The following is a 19,918-nucleotide window of genomic DNA, read 5'->3' as shown; positions in this document are numbered from 1 at the left end:
TTGGTAATTTCAGTTGAAATTTCAGGAAAATGGCTATATAAAAACACGAAATTTTGACCGAAATCCGGTACTGTTTCAGGTATTGGCAATTTTAAATCCGGATTTCCGTTAAAATTTAAAACCATGGGCCTGATATATGATTATATCAATATTGTAGCTGACGAATGGAGGATCCAGATTATCCCAAATTTCCACGTGTACGGCAATAATATGTGGGGGAGACCATTTGCATTAATTATGAAAAAGAAAAGCAAGCTCGCTCGCCCGCCCTTGACCACGACCAGGCCTTGCCAACATACTTTGGAGTTCAGCCCCAACCACGAAACTAAACCGTTTGTCATGGAACCTCAGATGACTCTGATCTAACGGCTCACATAACTCCAATCAGCCTCTCGTTTGTCCGATTCGACTCAAATTCTCTCTTATTTAACAAGCAACTGAAGTATTGAGCAGAAGAAGATTTGTCTATCGAGAAGGTTTGAACACAATGTCCACACATTACTCTATAAATATAGACGTATCTGGTTTTCTCTCCTCTGTTAGTCTAAGCCTCCTCTGTAATAACTAATATGCATTCTCAGCGCACCAAAACGCACCACTTTGTTCTCTGCTTTCTTCCATCTCGCTCCTCTAAATCTCTACCCATTTTTTTCTTCATCTTCTCATGTCTTCTCTTCTTCTCCCATGGAGGCACCGCAGAGAATATCGGTGCCATAATCGACACCGAGACCCGTATCGGGAAAGAACAAAAGATAGCAATGGAAATTGCAATTCAAGACTTCAACAACACCTCCAACATTTCCAAACTATCACTTCACATACGTGACTCTTCCGGGGATCCCCTTCGAGCAGTCTCTGCTGGTAAGTTATATTTTTTACTTACCTTTTTCTTTTGGCCAAGCTAGTAAGATAAATGTTTACATTGAAAATTTTTATAGGGAAAAAAACGTTTATATAGTTACTGGAACAGAATTTTAGTGTAAATATAAAAATTTGTACCCAATGAATGAATTTCCTTAAACCCCTTTAGTAATAGATGCAACAAAACTGGAATTGAAACCCATTATTTTGTGGAAATGATATATAGATATCAACATAACCATATTTTAATAATTGCACAAACCCAGCTTGTCTTTTGTATTTTAATTGACTTGTGAGAGCTTTTTGGGTACTGTAATAGCCTTTTAAGTTTTAACAGCTCTGTAAGTAATATAAGACAAGAAGGGTTAGTGCAGATATCAAAACATGAATGTGCTGATATCATTTCCCTTATTTTGATAGGAGATTTTAGTATTTTTCAAAAAGTACTGTACCCCTTACTCCATCGGATGATCGAAACTCTTCATTTGTCTGCCCACAACATAAATAGTGTGTGCACCCAAAATCATCTCAATAGGATGATGCTAACCCTCATATCTATAGATCGGAGGGTTAGTAGCATCCTGATAGATCCACTTCTTTCGTATACTAAACTTTCCTAGTCATTATAATTCCCAAAGAGATGTGGGTCTGTAACAAATGAATGAATTTCCTTAAAATAAAGAGGAGGATGTATCTATCAAAAAGAAATAAATAAAAGATACCTGAGGCTGTGAAATTTGATTGCAGCTGAAGATCTGATCAGTGAGCTGAAAATAAAAGCAATCGTGGGAATAACAGCGTGGCAAGAAGCAATACTAATCGCCAACGTGGGAAACCGAGAACAAATTCCAGTCATTTCCTTTTCAGCACCTGCTATTTCTCCACCAATGATGTTAGAACGATGGCCCTTCTTAGTTCTAATGTCCAACAATTATTCAGCAGAGATGAGTTGTATTGCATCCCTAGTTCGCTCATATGGGTGGCGAAAAATAATCACAATCTATGAAGAAAATTCCTACAGTGGTGGTGATGATGGAACCATTACACTTCTCTCTGAAACCCTAAAAAATGTTGAGTCCGAAATTGAATATCACTCTACTTTACCCCCTCTATCTTCTCTCTCTGACCCAAAAACCATAATCAGAGAAGAACTTACAAAGCTGAAGAAAAAACAGAGCAGGGTCTTCGTTGTATTGAAGTCATCTTCACCTTTCTCAGAGTTTTTATTCGAAGAGGCTAAACAAATGGGAATGATGGAAAAAGGGTATGTTTGGATTACTACAGAAAGTATTACAAATCTTATTGATTCTTTTAACTCCTCGGTCATCTCTACGATGCAAGGCGTGTTAGGAATCAAAACCCACTTCTCAGAAACTAGCTCTTCATTCAAAGATTTCAGTATTAAATTCCAGAAAAATTTCCGATCAGAATACCCAGGAGAAAAAAATCCGGAGCCAGGAATGTTCGCACTGGTTGCTTATGATGCCATTTGGGCTGTGGCACGTGCGATGGAAAAAAACTCAAAAGGGGGTAAAGGGTTGGTAGAGGGGATTTTGACAAGTGATTGGAAAGGATTAAGTGGTAAAATACGTTTTGTAGATGGGGAATTAGCGAATAATGCTATTTTTCAGATCATTAATGTGGTGGGAAAGAGTTACAAAGAGCTCGGATTTTGGTCACCGGTTTCTGGTTTTGTGAAGAATACAACAGAGAATGAAAGGGGAGAAAAAGAGGAAATATTGGGGCCTGTGTTTTGGCCGGGGGACTCAACATCAGTGCCTTTAGGGTGGGCGATTCCTACAGATGAAAAGCAAATGAGGATTGGGGTTCCAAATAAATCCCAATTTAATCTCTTTGTTAAGGTGGATTATGATGAGAAGAACGTTACGAAATTTTCGGGTTTCAGCATTAAAGTTTTTGAAGAAGCCGTGAAACTGTTGCCTTACAATCTTCCGTATGTGTTCGAGCAATTTGGGGGCTCGTACGACGACCTTGTTAATGAAGTCTATCTCGAGGTGACAACTCCTATCTAGATTCTAAAATCTCGACTCGACTCGACTCCAATGAGTAGAGTAGAGTCGAGTTGAATGTCATGGGTAACTCGATAGCAACTCAAGTACCCTTCGACAGCTTTTTAAATAATAAAAAACAAGATGAATTAGTGTAAATATCAAAACATGGTGGGGCTAATATGACTTCCCTGTGTTTCTGGGTAGTTTTTATACGCTGTGAGCCAGACGTCCGTATGTTTTTGAAAAAGTTTAGTGAGTTCCACTTCATAGGATGATCCAATCCGTTCATTTGTTGGGCCACAAGTTAAATGGGTACACCGTAGCTCATCCTAACCCTCCGATCAATAGAGGTCTCCTAAATAGGTAGTCCCTCTACAGATCAAAGGGTTAGGATCATCCTATTGAGTTGATCCATGGCATGCGGCCTATTATCATTGTGGCCCTGCTAATGAACGGTTTGGATCTTCCTTTGAACTAAGCCCTACTGTACTTTTAAAAAAATACCGGACTTCACATGCACACAGCGTATAAAATTTCATTTTTTGTTCAAATATTAATAGGGAAATGATATCAACACTCACATATTTTAATAAGAGGCGCTCAAAGTCTCTTGTCTTTTAATAGTTTAAGGGAAAAGCTCTTTCAAGCCCTTTAAATACTAAAAGACAAGAGACTTGAGCTCCTCTTATTAAAACATGTGAGTGTTGAATATTTCCCAAAACTTAGTGCATGTATGGCAACCTAAAAAAAAAAAAAAAATCCTTGGAATGGCACTGAGCAAACCAGGTAACATATAGCTATAGACATTGAACTCTGAATGAAAAGTTCTGGTTTCCACTATCCTTGTAGGACATATTCCACATTTAATGTTTTTGTAAGCCAGTCAACTCAGCGGGTCGTTTCAGCTTCAACTCGGGCAAGTTCTCTAGTAATTCCCCAGATAATTTTCCAATCTCTCAATTTGAAAGAGTCAATAGCGTAAGAGATGAAATTTACAATATTTTGGTCATGACTTGGTCATCTATGAGACAGAAATCCGTTCTCAAACTAAATCCTAAAAAGCAAAACACTTTAGTTTGTTTTCTTCTCTTCTCTTCTTCTAACCATTCCAAAATCTTGATCGTTGGTGTGAAATGGCAGCATTTTGAAGCGGTGGTTGGAGACGTTACAATCCTGGCCGCCCGTTCAGAGTACGTGGAGTTCACTCAGCCCTACGCAGAATCGGGGCTCGCAATGTTGGTCCCCGTGAAGGAAGCTTCTCAGAAGGCGTGGTTGTTTGTGAAACCTTTCACAAAGGAGATGTGGGCGGTGACTGGGGTCATATTTGTCTACACGGGCCTAGTCGTGTGGTTCTTGGAACACCGAAGAAACCCAGATTTCAGAGGCCCTTGGGGGACCCAACTCAGCACTATGCTCTGGTTCATCTTTTGCACCCTCTTCTTTGCACATAGTAAGTGTTTTCACCACCTAATTTTGATACTAACACCTTCCTTTAATGGCATTGCCCGTCTTGATAATGACATTCCTCTCCTTTACACTCTAATTACTTTACACTCTAATCACTAGGGGTGTAAATGGATATTCGGAAATTCGATTACCGTCCGCATCCGAATCCGTTTAAAGCGAATATTATCCGAATCCGTTTCAAGCGGATATTATCCGAATCAGTTTATGAGATATCCGGCTCTTAGCGGATGCGAATCTGGTAAATGGTATATCCGATCCGTTTAACATCCGAGTCCGAGAAGGAAATCCTTTTTATTTATTATTAATAATATCATAATATTTATTTTTAGTAATGACACACTATCTTTTGTTTCTATAAGAAAAGTGAATATTCTTTTTAGAAAAAATAAAATAAAAACAAAAATAGCCCAAACCCATTCCATCAAAATAACCCAAACCCATTCCATCATATACAAAAAAAAGAAGGAAAAACCCAAAGACCACTACCAACACTATCATCCATCCCCATCCCCATCGCCTCCCCCTCTCTCTCTCTGCCTTTGTTTTAAAAGGAAGAAGAGGATCACATATATTTTATGGTTTGAGAGTTAATTTTGTAAAGAGAATGTAGAGGTCTAGTTTTAAGGTTTGGAAAATTCATTCGAGTAAGTAGGGGAAAAAAGATAAAGTGCTGCAATAAAACGTTCGAATTTACCGGATAAACGGATACGGATAATATCCGAATTCGAACAATATCCGACGGATACGAATTCGGTAATAGATATTAAATATCCGTCGAATCCGAATCCGAATTCGGATAGTGTATACTGTAATCGAATCCGGATATAGCCGTATCCGCTCCGAATTCGATCCGTTTACACCCCTACTAATCACCAAGTGCTTTACAGTCCTCTAATCCGCACTCCCTTGTTTTCTTTATATATTATTGGGGGTGATTTTAACGAGATTAGGTTTGTTAGTGAGAGACTTGGGTGTAGGAGATCGGTTAAGAACATGAGGGTATTTGATGAGTTCATTGCGAAGAATGATTTAATTGATCTCCCATTGTCTGGGTCCCGTTTCACCTGGAGTCGGGGTGAATCCAAGAGTAGGATTGATCGTTTCCTAATTTGTCCTGGGTGGTTAAGTCTGGTTCTGGAGGTTATCCAAGGTCCCTTGTTCATTCTGTATCGGATCATTGCCCGATCATCTTGGATCCGAGGATGGAATCTTGGGGTCCTCCCCCGTTCAAATTTGAGATTGCATGGTTACAGGCTCCAAAAATGGAGGAAAGGTTGGGAAGATGGTGGGCATCTTACCAATCAGAGGGTCCATCAGATGTGAGAATTGGTAAAAAAAACTTAGATTTGTGAAGGAGAAATTAAGGGCATTGGTGAAGGAGCAAAGGCTTAATTATCAAACTCGTAAAGTTTGGTCGGAAAGAAGGATTGGGGAAATTTCGGGTTTGGAGGAAGCAGGGCAAGGGAGTGGTAATTTGAGGGAGGAGCTTGGTAGCATGAGGAAATTTCCTTGAGGCAAAAATCGAGAGTTAGGTGGTTAAAGGAGGGGGACAAAAATTCGGCATATTTTCATGCCATGGAGAGTGTAAGGAGGAAAAACATAATTGAGTCTTTGGTGGATAACGGAGTAGAAGTATCAGGTAAAGATGAGATCACTAAAGTTGTCTTATAGTTTTACAAATCTCTATATTCTTCGGAAGGGGGATCTAGACCAAACCTGAACATTTGGAGTTTAGCAGTCTGAATTTATCTATGTGTATGGAGTTGGAAAAACCTTTTGAGGAGGAGATTGAGAGAGGGTTATTTTCATTAAGTAAAGATAAAGCTCCGGGGCCGGATGGTTTTTGCCTTGCCTTTTTCCAATCATGTGTGGGAATATGTGAAAGAGGACATTCTGGAGTTTTTCAAAGAGTTTTACAATGGTATGGAGTTAGACATGGGTACTGGGGCTACCTTCATTGCTCTCATAGCTAAAGTAGTGGGGGCATAAAAAATTTCTGATTTCCATCCTATTAGTCTTGTGGGATGTTTATATAAAGTTTTGGCTAAGGTTCTAGCTAAGCACCTGAAGAAAGTCCTACCGGTAATCATATCTGACTATCAAAGTGCTTTTGTAGCAAAGAGACAGATATTGGATTGTTCCCTCATTGCCAATGAGGCCATTGATTATTACTGGAGGCTTAAGAAGAGAGGAATATTATGCAAATTGGATATGGAAAAAGCCTACGATAGAGTGGAATGGGACTGCTTAGACTTTCTGTTTGGTAAGATGGGTTTCGGGAATAGATGGCGTCAGTGGATTAAATCGTGTGTGGCCTCTGCATGGTTTTCAATTTTGATAAATTGATCCCCTTTTGGCTTCTTTAAGTCGTCCCGTGGCCTTCGGCAGGGGGACCCTCTATCCCCTTTCTTGTTCGTTATTGTAGCAGAAATCCTGAGTAGGTTGCTAGCCAAAGGTTGTGAGGTGGGACTGTTTAAAGGCTTCAGAATTGGAAGTGAATGCGTGGAGGTCTCACACCTCCAGTTTGCAGATGATACCCTTTTGTTTTGTGAACCAGAGAGACTCCAAGTGTTAAATTTGAAATCTATATTGAGATGTTATGAAATCATATCGGGGCAAAGATCCAACTTTCATAAATCTAGGATGTTTGCTTTGAATATCCCTATGGAGGAGGCCTTGGAGTTGGTTGGGATCCTGGGATGTGAGATGGATCATTTACCTTCTTCGTATTTGGGTCTGCCCATGGGGGTTGGAAGACCAAACAAGGTATTATGGGAGCCGATAATTGAGAGGATAGGGAGAAGGCTGGACATTTGGAAAAGAAATTTAGTGTCTAGAGGAGGAAGGTTGGTTTTAGTCAAGGCAGTTTTGGCAAATATCCCTGTATATTTTATGTCTTTATTCAAGTGCCCAGTTAGCGTTGCCTTACAAATAGAAATGATTCAACGCAGATTTTTGTGGGGCGGAACAGAGGAGAAAAAAGCCATTTCTCTGGTGGGTTGGAAGGATGTTTGTGTGCCCATTAAGGAAGGCGGATTGGGTATCAGGAGGTTTACGGAGTTCAACCACGCTTTGCTAGGGAATTGGTTATGTAGGTTTGGTGAGGAGCAGTCTCATTTGTGGGCCTGGGTTATTTGTAGTAAGTATGGGTGTCAGTCTGGAGGTTGAGAATCACTTGAAAACTTTAAGAAAAAGGGTTTGATGGTGTGGAGAGATATTTTAAAAATGTGTTTCTCATTTAACATGAATATTAGATTTAAAGTTTATGGAGGTGACAGAATAAATTTTTGGGAAGATGTGTGGTGTGCAGAGAGGCCGCTTAGGTTGTTGTTCCCGGAGATTTATAGGGTGGACCTAAATAAAGAAGCTTTTGTGAGTGAATGCTTGGATCGTAGTGGCGGTGATTTGGTGTGGTGTCCGGCTTATAGAAGAAATTTTTTTGCTTGGGAGCAAGAGTCTGTGTCTGATCTTAAGAGGCTCCTTGATAGCTGCTACATTAAAAGAGTAGGGAAGGATAGGAGATTATGGACTGTGGATTCTTCTGGGATTTTCTTTGTCAAATCATTCTATAAAAGCTTGATGCCCTGTTTTGCTCCCTCTTTTTCAGCAAAGGTATGGAAATTTCATTGTCCACCTCGGGTTAGCATCTTTGGTTGGGCTGTGTGCGCGAAATGATACAAACCATTAACTTTCAGAGAAATCGTGGCATGTGGCTTGTTGATGATTGCCCTCTCTGTCTTGAGGATGGGGAATTTGTGGATCATCTTTTCATGCACTGTTCGTTTACCTGGACTATATGGGGTCGTATTTTCTTGAGATTTGGGATTACTTGGGTATTCCCAAGATCTATTCAGATGTTACTGGATCTTTGGAGCTTTGTGCCTTGGAAAAGAAAGGGTAAAATCTTATGGGAAGTTTGTTTACTTGCTACTTGGTGGGTAGTATGGAAGGAGAGAAATGCTAGGGTGTTTGACGAGGTATCCAAATCTCCTCATTATCTGTTTATGCGCATTATTGCGGTGGCTATAGCATGGACGAGATGTCATTCATAGTTTCGGTTTGTATCGGCTTATGATCTCTGGGAAGGTTGGTGAGAAGTGTGTTTTAGTAGTGAGAGGGCTACTGTGGCGAGAACTTAATTGTTGAAGGGGATTCTCTAAATGTGATCCGATGGTTGAAGGGTGGGGTAGTTCCTCCTGAGAGATTCTTGGCTCTTTTTTATGAAATGGAGGAAATAATCGCGGAATCAAATATTGAATTGTAGCATGTTTGGAGGTCCGCAAATGAGAAGGCTGATTTGTTGGGTAGGAGAGGCGTGGGGAGCGATTTTTTGAGATGGTTTGATCATCTTCCTCCTTGAGGTGTCCTCTGCGCTGTGCTCTTTTTTCTGTTTCTTTTTTCTTTCTGTATTCTTGGGTTTTCCCTTCTCGGGGCCCCCCTTTTATTCAATATTATTTGCCATTTCAAGAAAAAAATGAATATTTTTCTTAGAATGCCTACTTCAGCCTTATTCTTGCAATCAAAATGTACTATCTTTATATTAGATAACATTCCTCAATCATTCCCAATAAGTAAATGTCATCCACATACATAATTCCTACATCATTACAAATGACTAGAATGCCATCCAGATGCAACACAAAAAATGTCATAGGACTCTGATGCTGGTGCATCTCGTCTGAGCATGCAGATCAACGGCTCACGTTGTTCCCATGGAATAAAGAGTTTTGGTTTCATTAGAAGTTCTTTTATATTAGAATTTTATTTTTATTAGGATTGTTAGTTGGACGAAATTCTCAAGAGTTGTTCGTTCAAAAGTTTTAGAAATTAAAATTTCAGCTATTTTAGGATTCTAGAGATAATTTAGGAAAGTTGAGAGATTTTAAAAAGTTGGTTCTATTTTTCTAATTTTATTAGAAGTAGGATACGGCCACAAAAAACACTCTATAAATATGGGTTCTCATTGTAAACGTAGGAGTCTGATTTTATGAATAAAATTTGTGTTTTTTTAGGAATTATATTCCTTGTTTATCTTCATCTTCTTCCTTGGATCAAAGAGGTAAAACACAATGTGTTTGTAGTTTTCTTCTTCATATCGCCATCAATTTCATGTGTTTGTTTGGATTCCATCAACACCCTTCATCGAACCAGCCCTTCCTGGTTCCCCGCCTCTATCCACCATTGAAGTAGCTTCTCTGCTTCAAGTTTCCATCGACCAAGTCAATTTCAGCCAAGAGCCCAAGGTATTTTTGTCATTTTCTATCATCCCATAGCAGCCCACATATTCCTATTATTTAGGTGACCAACAACAAGTGTTTTCTCAGCCATTTACCATAGATAAAGCAGCCACTTACCTGCTTGTTTTCTCCTCACCAAAGCCATCTAGTCAGTCCCATAAATCTCCTACAATAAAGCCCCTTCACATAGAACCCATTAATCCTTTAACCACCTAACCAATATACACCTGTCCGATTAATCATCCCCATCTCCTTTCCTGAAACTTCATCAGCCTTCATTCGCCGATCCAAACATTAGCCCCTTCATATCTCCCATAAGATAAACCTAGAGTCACATTAGCAGCCTCCATATTACCCTGTCCATGCTTATTCCTGGTAGCCCAACAGCACATGATTTACACCACCCTTGATTTGTCTCAACCTTGTTTCAGCCCTCTAAACAACCATCTAGTTTAACCCACCATCCGCCATCTTATACCCTTTAACTTTTCGCTACCGTATCCGCGCCTTGACATTAAAGCTTCCGCAACCCGCTCCTGCGTCAGACTCCCATTAAGCTTTTGCCTCATCCATATTTTGTGAGAAACCATGAATTTTTTCGGAGAATATTAGCCTACCGAATGGTGAGAGGGTGGGGAGCGATAGACATAAGAGGGACTAAGTGAGGAGAGGATAAGAAAATCCTGAAAAAGAAGGAAAAAAGAAACACTGCCCAAAATATGATTGATTTTTTCCTTGTATTTTAACCACTTCTCACCCTCTACCCATTCGTGCCCTCTGAAGTATTTCCTTCTCCCACCTGCCCTACGCTTCTTTCACGACTTGAGAAACGAATTTATCATGAAATAAAAATCATACTTTCCAAACATAGCCAAAATGTAATGATAATCTCTGTTTAGTTGCATTAAATATACGAAAAATCAAAGTAAAAGGACATTTTTTCCCCTGCTCCTAGTATAGTTTGGTTGCTATTTATTATTCACTATCAAGCTATAAATTTTCCAAATGCAAGACCTTTTATACTGTTTACTTTCCTCTCAAATCAAGAGGAAAAGCATGGTAAAGAAATGGGAATCTGTTTTTCTTTCCATCTATTTCTATATTACGAACATCCAAACAGACACCAAGGAAACACAAACAAAATCAGGTGGAAATATCATTTCCCATCCGTAAATTAGGTTCCTTCAATAAATAAATACCTCTTATGAGTACTATATCACCATTTCTGCTCTTTTTTTCATTCATCACATGTTAATTTCTTTCCTCAGGGGAGAGACTCCGTAGCAACTTCACTCGAGTGGTGATCGTGATGTGGTTGTTCGTGGTTTTGGTCCTGACCTCTAGCTACACGGCCAGCCTCACCTCCATGCTAACAGTCCAACGGCTCGAACCGAAAGTGAATGACATCGAATTTCTAAGAAGAAACCACTTGCCAGTTGGGTGCGATAATGATTCATTCGTGGAGAAATACCTCACGGAAGTGCTGCATTTTGATCAATCAAGCATAGTAAGGCTCAATTACCTGGAAGAAGACTATTCGGATGCCTTCAACAGTGGGAGGATCGTAGCGGCCTTCCTCGAGATCCCATATCTTCGTATCTTCCTCTCCAAATACTGCAAGGGATACACGACATTGGAACCAAGCTACAGTCTAGGAGGCTTTGGCTTTGTAAGTAATAATCAAAACTCTAAACCTCATACCGATTTTGTTGAGAAACAGTAACACCTAATGTTGAAAGGAAATAATATTTCCATCCTCTTTTGTTTTTCTTTTCCTTGCAAGTACTAAAGTCAATTTCGAAAGAAAAAGGTAAACAAAAGGAGGTTGGAAGAAGTTTCATTCTGTTATGCCTTGTTCAATCCTCCTAACACAATAAACAAAGAAAAAGGTAAACAAGTTTTATTGTGTTAGGAGGTTGGAACAAAAACTACAGACTCTATTCAGTAGATTTTGTATTCATTCATGAAGTGGCTGCTCTCACATGCAACAGGCCATCCGTGAAATGCCTTCTGCGATGGACGCTAGCAAATCCCTTATAAATAACATAAAAGACTACAATGACACTTCACTTTACACGACACATTAATTTTCCAAATTTTAGCCTAGATTCTCATATGGGCCAAAACCATAAGCAAGCTATTTTCCTTTTTACTAGATTGAGTACAGCACAAGACACGCTTCTTTTTTAAAGAATGAAAAACAGTTTAGCTTTGGTCGGTATAAGTCACTGTTCTGTACAGGGATAGAAATCTGTGAACAATTAGCCCTTTGGAAAATACTATAGAGGGAAAAATGATACAATTGTTTTAGCATTGTACCTTTAAGGTTGCTTAGTGGGCTCACATTCCTAGCAGATCTTGTGCCAACTTCTACTATATACCATGGTCTGGTCTATATGATATGCAGTGAAGCCATCCTCTTTAAGAGATTATATTAGCATTCCTCGTGCAATTTTTTTTATAACCAGGAATTTATCTAGGAACACTTATTAATAATTGCAGTCCTCATTCATCTAATTGATTAACTCTTCAACTGCTCGCAGGTCTTTCCAAAGGGTTCTCCTTTAACCAGTGACATGTCTAAAGCCATTCTCACACTATCAGAGAACGGAAGGCTGAGGGAATTGGAAGATCAAATGATGTCGGGTTACACCAAATGTTCAGGTTCTGGAACCAACTTAAGTGACAAGAATGAGAGCCTAACCCTTGAAAGCTTTTGGTTGCTTTTTGTCCTCACAGGAGGCATTTCTACGCTTGCCGTCCTAATCTTCCTTGCTAACTTACTGCGGAAACTCCGGCAAGGAAGAGTGGGAGAAGAAGAATATATAAGCCCCGGCACGAAGAGGTTGTGGAGAAGAGCTGTGACATTAGTAAAATACTGGAATAAAGGGCAGCTTTCTGACTCAGCTTCGCGTTCATCTTCCTCCACGGACACTAAAAGATGGAGTTCCACAAGAATGAGGCAAGTAAGCCTGAAAAACACTCCACAGCACCCTGAAGATTCGCCCTGTTAGAATATCTGAGATCTCACTGTTAGATTGATTTGGTACTACAGGAGGTTGCTAATGAATGAATGAATGAATGTTAGATTGATTTGGTACTACAAAGAATTTCATTCTTTGTTTTATTAATGAATGAATGTAAAACAATGTAATTGTATCTGTTGATTTATTAATTCTTTTGTTTTGGGTGGCTAATTAAGCTGATTTATTAATTCTTGGCCATGAGATAAATCAAATACGTATTTTACAAACTTTCCTTCTCTTGGACAGACTTCTGAGAAATTGATAGCAGTCTATCAACATATGACACAAGTTTGTAGATATCTCAGAAATTTGCACTAATTCTATTTGTTTTTCCACCCTAGAGAATTCTTTCAACCCACATCAGTCATATAGAGAAGATAAAGTTTACATTACTTTGAACGCCTTATCCTTTTACTAGTGAAAAAACCTATCTAGTATTGTTTTTTTACCTAGTTTGTAGAAGCTTTTCATGGTCTCCCCTCCATGACCCAATTTTTTTTTTTTTTTGGATTTTGGGAACCGATTGTGAGTCCAAAACAAATTATTGGACTCAAAATTAAACTTAAATTTTAGTCCAATAATTAAACTGTTTTGAAATATTTATTCGATTCGAAATTAAACGTAAATTTGAGTCCGCAATTTCGAGTCCAATAATCAATTTCTTACTCACTATCAGTTCTCAAAATCCAAAACAAACAGGGCATAAGTCTCTCCACTTCCCATCCCTCGCATTGACCCCACAGATATTCAATTGAATATTTTTTCATAGTTAAAAAAAAAAAAACTTGTATTAGGATAAAAGTTTCAAACAAACATAGTCACAACTAGAGCCCTAATGGCCCGATTAGGTTGGTACTCATTTTAGTTTCACATCCTATTGCTTCCTTCTTTTTTAAAATTCCCAATTTCCTAAAAAAACTATATCGCACCTTATTGCTTTAACCTAGGGTTGTCAAGAAAAAGTTGAAGGGCTTGTAGCCCATTACAGTCCTGGGGCAATCATGTTTTTCACTAGTATCGGATCCAACAAATGACTAGCCCATGTGAGTGTGAGGAAGGTATGTGCCTTAAAGGGAGGCCCAATTAAACCACATGCTCCATCACCTACCATGAAAGCTCCCATGGTCCAGGAACCTTGAAAATAACACTGAAATTTCTTCTAAAAAGCTAATCCAAGCTATAAATCCTCACAGGTAAGATCAAGACCAACAAGAAGTCCCAATCCCCAGCCATGAATTCCTCAAGAAGAAGAGGAAATCCTTCTACTAATATCGAGGAACGCTAAATAGCAGGTCGGCTTTGAGAAAACCAGCTACAAGGGTGCCCCCATTGGACCATCTCAATAAAGTGCATCTATAAAATTTCTCTATATATGTTGGAAGATTAACGTAGTAACTACTTTCAATATGTTATTGCCTCTATTTGAAGAATCAAAACATAAGGCAAAGACATGTCCCCCATTTCATTTTCGATCATCATCTTTTTCTACTTTTCCATTTACTGCTAAACACACTCCCTTTGTGTAATTTTCACTCTTTCTACTTATAAGCTGTGAATAGCTGAGACCATTTTAAAAAAAAGATGTGAATAGCTGAGATTTCTATATGTTGTGTGCAGATGGAGTCCAGTATTTTTCAAAAAGTACTGTGGAGCCCATTTCATAGAATGATCCAAACCGTTCATTTGTCCGGCCATAAAGTAAATAGGCTTTATCCCATAAAGCATCCATACATCGGAGGGTTAGGATCATCCTATAGAAATGATTTTCGAGATCCAGTCTATTTATGATGCGGACCAACAAATGAACAGTTTGGATCATCCTATGAAGTGGGTCCTACAGTACATTTTTGGAAAAATGCTGGACTTCAAAGCACATGCACACAGCATATAAACTCGTGAGTCGTGAATAGCTAGCAAATGAAAACTATAGAACCGAGATGGTACACCATCATCAGACTGTAGAAAAAGTAAACGGGCCCACCATTTGTTAACCATCAAGTGTTGTACCCACCATTGTCTATTAGTGGTGGGTACCCACCCTATAATGATATAATACAAGGGTTAGTTGTTACACAACCTCGTTTAAATGAGAGGGTCGATCTCTTGCCTCAACTTTTACATGCAAATCGTGTTCCCTCACATTAAATGAGCCAAGAATCTAAAGTTTGTCTTCATACAAATTAAGATGGCCGGGGTAATATGCAATGTAAATCTAGATCTAATGAAATTGCATTAATCTAACCATTCAAATTACAAGAATACAAAGGAGATTTGGAAATTTTGCTTCGATCGGCCTGACTGATGATCGTGTGGTTAGGAACTCTTACGGTCTGGATGATCTAATCTTTGATGAGTAAGATCTACTTATCATCTGTTGGACGGCAGTCTAGACCGTTGATCCGTCCATATAATATCATACAAATAAAGCTGCTAAGAGATTCAAAAACTAGATTAAGTAGGGCTGCTTTAGTGATCCATAAGGCCATTAAGGGTGAAGGTGATTTGCTTCTAATTTACATATAAATTGCACCCACAGTCTATTGATATTGGCACTACCATGTTTGGATAATGCACAAACTCATCTTGTCTTTTCTTTTTTAATGGGAGCTTTTTTGGGAACTGTAGCAACCTTTGACAGATTTTTAAATAATAAAGGATGAGATGATTTAGTGCAACCATCAAAACATGGTAGTGTCAATATCAATAGCCTATATAAAAGGTAGGACTCACAACAAGGTAGTGGGCGTGCCGCATTGTATTAAGATGAGGTCGTGGCCTAGTAAAGCATTCCTCGTGATATAGTTAATGGCTTTCAAAGATATGGCTTAATATCCGATTTGGAAATAAGATTAGCCTAATATTATTTGCAAATAAGGAGTTAATTATTTTGGTGGCAACCAGAGAGGGTGTTGATTTTTAGAGTTTTTACTTCAAAATCTAGTGGGGTTCGAGTAAAAAGCCAAATCATTTTTAGCAAAATTTTACCCAACCTTACTCAAGTTTCACCACTTACATATGCCCGATGAAATTATTACGAAGACGCCAGTAAAACCACGAGGTTGTTTCGCCTCTGTTGTGAGTAAGTGTGTCACACTGAAATCAGCCTTTTGCAGTTTAGTTTTTATCTTTTTTAACCTCTGCCCTCCACAAAAATGTCAAAGGCTGATTTAGAGGCCACGAGGCAAAACAATCTCTAAAACCAATATGTGCACCAAGGTGGTCCACACTATTAATTGCCTTCTAAATTTGAACACACATATTTTCTCTACTTTTTATTAAAAACTTTTCAGCTGCCACACAGAGCCTCCCTCTCAGAGAAAATGTCTATCTGTTACTTTTTTCTATCTTAGGTTATACAAAACCTGAAAAAAACACACTTTTACGTTTGCCTACTATCATAATTAGCTATGATTTAGCCGACATTTGAATTTATTTCAGACACACGTGTCCTGCCGTGTCTAACACGACACGCGTGTCCACACGGGTTGACACTCCTTTAGACACTTTTAAAGGTATTGCTAGGATTGTTAGAGTTAATATGGTTGTGTGGACACGTATTTATATAATAGTTAATAATTTTATGTGTATGTATGTGTCACCATTTCTAGATTTTTAGAAGACAACTCATATCCATGTCGAAACTCGACACACAAATCCATATTGACAAATTATGATTATATATGCTTTCTATTTTAGCCGTATCCCTATTTCTAATTTGAGAGCTTGCTGTGTCCAATACTTCGTGTCAGTGTCGACACGCGACAAGTGTTCGTGTCCACAAATCATAGACAATTAGAAAACCTAATTATATTGGGCAACCACTGGTGGTGGGAAACAAGGGAATTTTCCCAACACTTCTAATTCTTATTATTTGTTGCAGAATTATTATTTTTTTCTAAAAGAAAATTAAAATCAAAATATTGCTAGCAGATGATTAAGTTAATTAACAGACATGCATAGCGAAGATAACAAGAAAGTAGAAATTATTAACTTGAGGTTTCTTTTCCTATTTTTTTTTCTTTTCAAAATAGAAGTACAAAGGCAGAGCATTATTGCGACAAGGTAAAACACACGAATGGTACAGCAATAAGACATGAAACACCCATGACAATTGACAACACACTTTCCCATTGATACCAACACCCCCACCAGCTTTTTACCCACAAACAAGAAAAAAAGAGAAGAAAAGAATTGGATAAAATACAGAAAAGAATTGGATAACACTACCACCCTACACCCTTACTAAACAAACGATACCTTGCACTGCCACCCACAAATCTCTTCTTTATATGGTCACCTCCAACCAGAACTCAAATCCAATGAAATAGAATAAAACAAAGCCTTCTCCTCAAGTGGCGGGTCCCACCAGTAAGGAGAGCAGCATTCACGTGAGGCCACAGCTCAGTGGGAACGAACAGTTCCTTCTCTCCCTCATGACTCTATAGTCAGTTGAGCAGTTCCTTGTCAGTACATAATTGGTGATCGGAGAGAGTGGTGTTCCCCATTTTCTTAATGTTCTGTTGGTAATACACTTGCCACAATCTCTCTATTTCCTTCTTCAGAGCTTCTTGGTGAGCTGCATTTATCAAAACCCATAAGAGAGAGAGAGAGAGAGAGAGAGAGAGGCTGCAAGCTTCTTCTTTTTTTTTTTTTGGTGAGTTGTCTAATTTTATGAAAATTTAGGAGCCATCTTTAAAGTGGTAATTGGTTTTTTTCAGAAAAAAAAATGGCTTCAGTTTATCATTTTTTTTCTTCTCTTTTATGTTTAGTAAGAGGAAAAGGATGGTGTTTTATTATTTGACCAGATATATGGGGTGTATAGGGCATTGTCTAGTGACCCATTTGTAATTTGATCTCTATGAAGAGGGAGCAAAAACAAAAACAAAAACAAAAAAGATCCATAGCTGTGTATGACTGTTTAGTCAATTAAGGAGGTTGGAACCTTGGAGGGCTTTTCTCAAATAGACTAAGCAGTAGTTGCAATGGACCAAGGTCATTTAAACCTTTTCATAAGACATCAAGTAGGAAAATTTGGTAATTGACCATATTAAAGAGAAGATATCAAAGCTGAGGGTGGCGAATTTATGCCTTTGTAAGCGGTATATATACGTACTGATGAATTAGTTAAACATATTTAATGTTTTTAAGAACGTACCATCCTTGAAAATCTTGTCTTGAGCGAGAGCAGCAATCCTTTGCTTAAGCGCACTGTTATCGACGTTGAGAACTAAGCGCTGATGATCAAGAAATGCGACTCGAGGAGACAATGCTGACACTTCTGTCTATATTTCCAACCAAAAAAAAAACATAATTAGTGACAAATTAAGGATAATTAGACTATAATACTACGATAATTCAATCGACTTCTGAAGAACTGACAATACAAAATCAACTTTTAAATAGGTTTGTGTGAGTTTCATAGAATTTACAAGCTTTAATTCAATTTTATGACATGCCTGTAATGATGTGACGCTACGCTCAAGTTCGGAGATGTATTGTAGCTTCCTCACCCGTGATCGCTGCGCGGATTGCCGGTTTGCTAAGATCCTAAAAAACCCAAATGGGATTATTAATTAGATAATTAAGAACAATTCAATCTCAATTTCCTTATAGTCAACCAAAAAACAAGAAAACAAGGGTGCTACATTACCTCTTGACCCTCTTGGGATCAATTGGATCTCCTACTGCGCTTAAAGGAGGGGCGACTTGTGGCTCTAACTTGCACAAGCTTTGGACTTCCGGCTCATTCCGAGGCAGCTGATCCGATGGTGTATGCCTGTCTTCATTGATGCTGTTGTGATCTGATGGTGTCGAGGGGTTCGATGTCGAGACAGTTGGTGGGAGAGTCCCCGAAATGTCATCGGAGAACATGGACATGAGTTGCTCCTCATCCAAACGATCAAATTCGTTGCTCTCAACTCTCAACTCCAGCGAAATGCTCCGGCATTCCTCTACCAATGGAGCTTCAAGGAAGGTAATTGAGTCACTTGCCGATCTCCGGTGGGAACCTCGCTTCGCCGAGGAAAAGTCGAGGAATTCATCAACCCATGAAGGCTGGGTGTTGTTGGGTATTAAGTTTCCTACAGAGGGGGCTCTTTGGTGAGGGGAATTGGTCCAATTGGGGGACATGTTTGGGATTTTGGGAGGCAATTGTGCCATTTTAGATAACAATATATCAAATGCAAAAACACCCAACTAACCAACCAATGCTACAATGCTCAATGAGAAAACTACAAATCATCAATCAATCATCTAATGAATGAAACCCAAAACAAGATCAAATCTTTGAGAAATCCAAATGGTTAGTAGTCTCTCTATCTCTTCCCATATCCACTTATCCTTCTACAAATTCTACAGCTTTTTCTTTCTATCTACTTTGTATTCTATGATGGGTATGTTTTCTTCTTGCTCCAACCATTTTCTTTTTTTGAGCCCCATAGGTTTTGGAAGGGAAGGTCACATGGTAGAGAGACAGCTAGCTACAGCTGGGTAGGGTTTGAGGCTCAACGGTTTTACAGGAAAGCCTCAGTAGTTTAATAACTGGCCGAATCAGTGGCCACGTGCCGATGTGACCGTGGCTTTGGCCGGAACAGGAGGCCACCCATCTCTCTATGTTAAATGTTATAATAGTATCAAAATCACATTTTTACTCTATTTTCTTTCCAGTTTTGCCCTTACTCTTTAGTTAATTTCCACCAGCTTCTTTTTTCTTGTTTAGCAAGGGAGAAAATTCAGACTATGGGGTATTAAAATAGGGTTGTGTCTATTGCATGATCACGTGCATGTGTGGGCATATATGTGTGAGGGCATGTGCGTATGATGGGTGCAGCTGTCTCTCTATATGTGGGATATTGCCTACGTGGGAAAGCAAGAGTATCTCACCCCTTGAATTTTTAAGAGAGGGAGATGATATTTACACCCCTTTGTTTTGGTAAAGAAAATTTTTTTTAAAAAGAAAGAGGTTGTCACACTTCTTACATAGAGAACCTTATTGGGGAGCTTCTGCCACCTGTAGGTGATCCATTGATCCAAATGGTGACCATAAGTCCATGACTACTACTAAGGGTATGACACGACTAAGGGTATATGATCTCATGATAAATTTTAAAGTGTATTTTTTGAAACTGATTTTATTTATTTTAGTTTGATTTAATTTTATTTTTGAAAGATGCACTAAGGGGAAAAAAGGGAAGTGATATATCCGCCCTTTTGATCACAAGGAACACCCCCTCTCAGTGTTTGTGGCAATCAGGGGCATTAAATTCTTCTGACAAAAGTACAACAGCCCCTCTTTAGTCAATGATGCACTGACAGG

The 19,918-nt window shown here is 38.8% G+C and overlaps 2 protein-coding genes across 3 annotated transcripts; one reads left to right on the top strand and one right to left on the bottom strand.

Annotated features, from left to right (window-relative positions):
• The first annotated feature begins 493 nt into the window (after window positions 1-493).
• On the top strand, window positions 494-12,755 carry LOC143890398 (glutamate receptor 2.7-like). Of its 2 annotated transcripts, none has more exons than XM_077395052.1 (5): window positions 494-861; window positions 1,609-2,876; window positions 4,014-4,323; window positions 10,846-11,250; window positions 12,121-12,288. In XM_077395052.1, exons 1-5 carry the CDS (start codon window positions 570-572, stop codon window positions 12,150-12,152), a joined length of 2,307 nt encoding a protein of 768 aa, XP_077251167.1. In that variant the 5' UTR covers window positions 494-569; the 3' UTR covers window positions 12,153-12,288. The 2 variants fall into 2 exon arrangements, with proteins under 2 accessions (XP_077251167.1, XP_077251166.1); XM_077395051.1 differs by having other exon boundaries at window positions 500-861; window positions 10,846-11,246; window positions 12,121-12,755.
• Window positions 12,756-16,580: 3,825 nt separating this feature from the next.
• LOC143889301 (basic leucine zipper 34-like) lies at window positions 16,581-19,125 on the bottom strand. The gene is made up of 4 exons (XM_077393475.1): window positions 18,254-19,125; window positions 18,060-18,150; window positions 17,759-17,885; window positions 16,581-17,179 (listed from the first exon to the last, which is right to left on the bottom strand). Exons 1-4 carry the CDS (start codon window positions 18,760-18,762, stop codon window positions 17,049-17,051), a joined length of 858 nt encoding a protein of 285 aa, XP_077249590.1. The 5' UTR covers window positions 18,763-19,125; the 3' UTR covers window positions 16,581-17,048.
• Window positions 19,126-19,918: the final 793 nt, after the last annotated feature.

The sequence above is a fragment of the Tasmannia lanceolata genome, unplaced genomic scaffold (genome assembly GCF_043159265.1).
Source record: "Tasmannia lanceolata isolate RefF3 unplaced genomic scaffold, GAP_Taslan_0.1 ptg000013l, whole genome shotgun sequence".
NCBI classification, from domain to species: domain Eukaryota; kingdom Viridiplantae; phylum Streptophyta; class Magnoliopsida; order Canellales; family Winteraceae; genus Tasmannia; species Tasmannia lanceolata.
Note: the sequence above shows the minus strand (reverse complement) of the source record. Positions and strands in the feature narration are given on the sequence as shown.